Source organism: Falco punctatus, assembly GCF_963210335.1.
Source record: "Falco punctatus genome assembly, chromosome: 4".
In the NCBI taxonomy this organism is placed as follows: domain Eukaryota; kingdom Metazoa; phylum Chordata; class Aves; order Falconiformes; family Falconidae; genus Falco; species Falco punctatus.
In genome coordinates this window covers 109,781,200-109,783,911 of record NC_137583.1, presented here as the reverse complement: position 1 = coordinate 109,783,911, position 2,712 = coordinate 109,781,200, and the positions used below count along the sequence as shown (strand labels likewise).

Sequence of the window (2,712 nt, the reverse complement as noted above, 5' to 3'; positions counted from 1 at the left end):
TGAGCATAGGAAAGGAAGAAGCTTTGTGTTATGAGTCAGGCTGGGCAACCAGAGCTCTGACCCCGGCAAAACATGAAGGGTAACACTGGGAGACTCTTCCTCCCTTTCCCTCCTTGGAAAGGCCCCAGCCGTGGAAAATAAAGGAAACCAAACTGCTGAGCCCAGCCTGTGACTCAGCGCTGACGTCACGCAGAGGTAGGCAGATGAGAGCTACCTGAAAGTGGAATATATTTATTACAGACATTATAAGGACCCGTAAATCCTGCCCTGGCTTCCATCACTGGCGGAATCCCAGAGCCTTTCATGATTGTACAGAAAATCAGGACGACATTTCGTTCACATGTGACAACTGATAGAACTCAGTGTACTCGCAGTACAGCAAAGCACGGTGCATCATGCAATGGTCTGGACACCAACCACAGAAATTATACATTCATTTGGCCATTCGTCACATTCACAAGTATGTTGAAAAGACATCGAGTCTAACGGAGGGTTAATATGAAAATAGGAAGAGGTGAGGTCTTTTGGATGGTTATACCCTTCGGTTTGAGCATAATCCAACACAGCTTTCCAGGAGGGGAGGGAAGGGGGGGGGAGCAAGCACACCGGGTCAGGTTTACAAAACCTAGTGCAATTGAAGCCTTGTTTGTCACATTTAAAGAAGTAGCGCTACTTTTTTGAGGTATCTGCTTGAGCTTAAGACTTTTACTTGATACGGTCATCAGCTTTACCAATACAAAAGTGAATCCAGTTTGGCGAATGCGCTCACCCTGCTTAACCTGATAATCGAAACATCATTTCTAGAAAAATCTGTAAAAAGATAAATCTCTCGGACAAAGTATTTACAAGCAACAAACTCATAGACACGAACAAAGAATACATTAAATTAAGGGGATGAAAGTCCTAGAAGTTGTGTAAACACTTGCAATAGTGCATCTCTTCGTGAGGTTATGTACCCTATATAACCTGTCTTTCACTCAGGGAAACTCGGAGGACCGTCCTTGCAGCAGAGGAGGGAGACCCTTACACATGTGCCAACACAGCTCCTCCAGAAGAAAGGGCTGGGGGTAGGGGGCGAAGGAACCCTGCCCTGGCACCGAGACACCGGGATCTGGCGGCTGGGAGGCAAGCAGGCGGCGGAGCCGGCACCCCCGGGCAGGACGGCGGCGGGGAGTGGGGGGGGCGGGGGGGGGGACGCCGGCGCTCCGGGACCTCTCGGGGACACCGACCGACCGACCGAGGGACCGACATAACCGCGGTGAACGGACACGAGCTGCGCTGGCGGGGGCATCGCGACGGGCGGCCGTCGGCGCACGACGGGTCTCAGTTGGAGGCAGCGAGCGTGTCCGAGGCGGAGGAGGCGGGCGAGGCGCTGCAGGACGACGAGCAGGACTTCTCCGAGGACTCCTCCGTCTTCTCCTCGCAGCCCGTGGGGGTGGCGGGGGAGATGGGCAGCAGCCCTTCTTTCTCCCGTTTCTTTTGCTTCATCCGCCGGTTCTGGAACCAGATCTTCACCTGCGTCTCGTTGAGCTGGAGGGAGGCGGCGATTTCCACCCGCCTGGCCCTGGTCAGGTACTTGTTGAAATGGAACTCCTTCTCCAGCTCGGTCAGCTGCTTGGTGGTGAAGTTAGTTCTGACGGTGTTGGGCTGCCCCACGAAGCCGTATTCGCCAGCCTTGCCTGCGAGGGGACATGCAGCGGTAAGTAAGCGCAAATGATTTATAGGCGACGTAATCAATATGTCCACACCGGCTAAGCGATAGGGAGCAAGAACTTCTTAGGATAAGAGGGAAGCCCCGGCAGGGTGAGTGATGGAGTGCGAGGTGCTAAACCGGAGTCAGCCTCTAGTGTCAGAGGAAACTTGATAAGTGGTTTATGAATTACAAGAAATATGACCGCGGGAGAGGCGGAGAGGGGGAGTCGGGAGCACGCGGCGCTGGAAGCCAGCTCCGCGGGCAAACAGCTGCGGCTGCTCCCAGAGGTGCGGGCCGCCCTACCTGCCCCGCACCCCGTGGGGCACCCCGCTTTCCCCGCACCTCAGGGCAAAGAGAGAGACGGGCGGCCCCCGCCCCGGCGCTCCCGGCGGCCACTGACCTGTTTTGGGTGGGTTTCTTTTCACTTTCATCCAGTCGAAGGTTTGCGCCGGCGGCGAGGTCTCGGCGGAGGGGGAGCGGGCGTTTCCCCGGTGCCCGGCGTGGAGGGGAGACAGGGCATGGTTGTAGGTGCCCAGGGGCAGGCTCTGCTGCTCCTGCCCGTAGGGGGGAGGCACGTACTGAGCGGGACCCCCCGCGTAGCCCTGGTGCGGGTGCGGGTGCTGCGCGCTGGCGGCGGAGGAGATGCTCCCCGAGTACACGGCGGGGGCGCAGGGGGGGAAGCCGCCGCCCAGCTCCGCGTCCTGCCCGAGGGGGTAGGGGCCGTACGTCGGTCCGAAGCCCTGCGCGCCGTAGGTCGGGCCACAGCTGGGGTGCGCGTAGGACACCCCCAGTCCGCCGTGGTGCTGGTAGGCGGCGGGCTGGGCCGAGGGGTGGTGGTGGTGGCGGTGGGGGCTGATGGGCACCCCGCGGCCCGCGAGGAAGCGGTCCTCCCCACTGCAGCTGCCGGCGCTGACGGCGCAGGGCTGGAAAGTTGTAATCCCGTGGTCGGAGTGGTAGGCGCGGGCGGCGCAGCCCCCCGCCTCGCCGCCGAGGACGGGGTACTCGAGGAAGGAGCTCAT

The 2,712-nt window shown here is 59.3% G+C and overlaps 1 protein-coding gene across 1 annotated transcript; it reads right to left on the bottom strand.

Annotated features, from left to right (window-relative positions):
- Positions 1-211: 211 nt before the first annotated feature.
- On the bottom strand, positions 212-2,712 carry HOXA1 (homeobox A1; the record flags this gene model as incomplete). The annotated part of the gene is made up of 2 exons (XM_080385517.1): positions 212-1,679; positions 2,094-2,712. 2 exons carry the CDS (start codon positions 2,710-2,712, stop codon positions 1,324-1,326), a joined length of 975 nt encoding a protein of 324 aa, XP_080241643.1. The 3' UTR covers positions 212-1,323.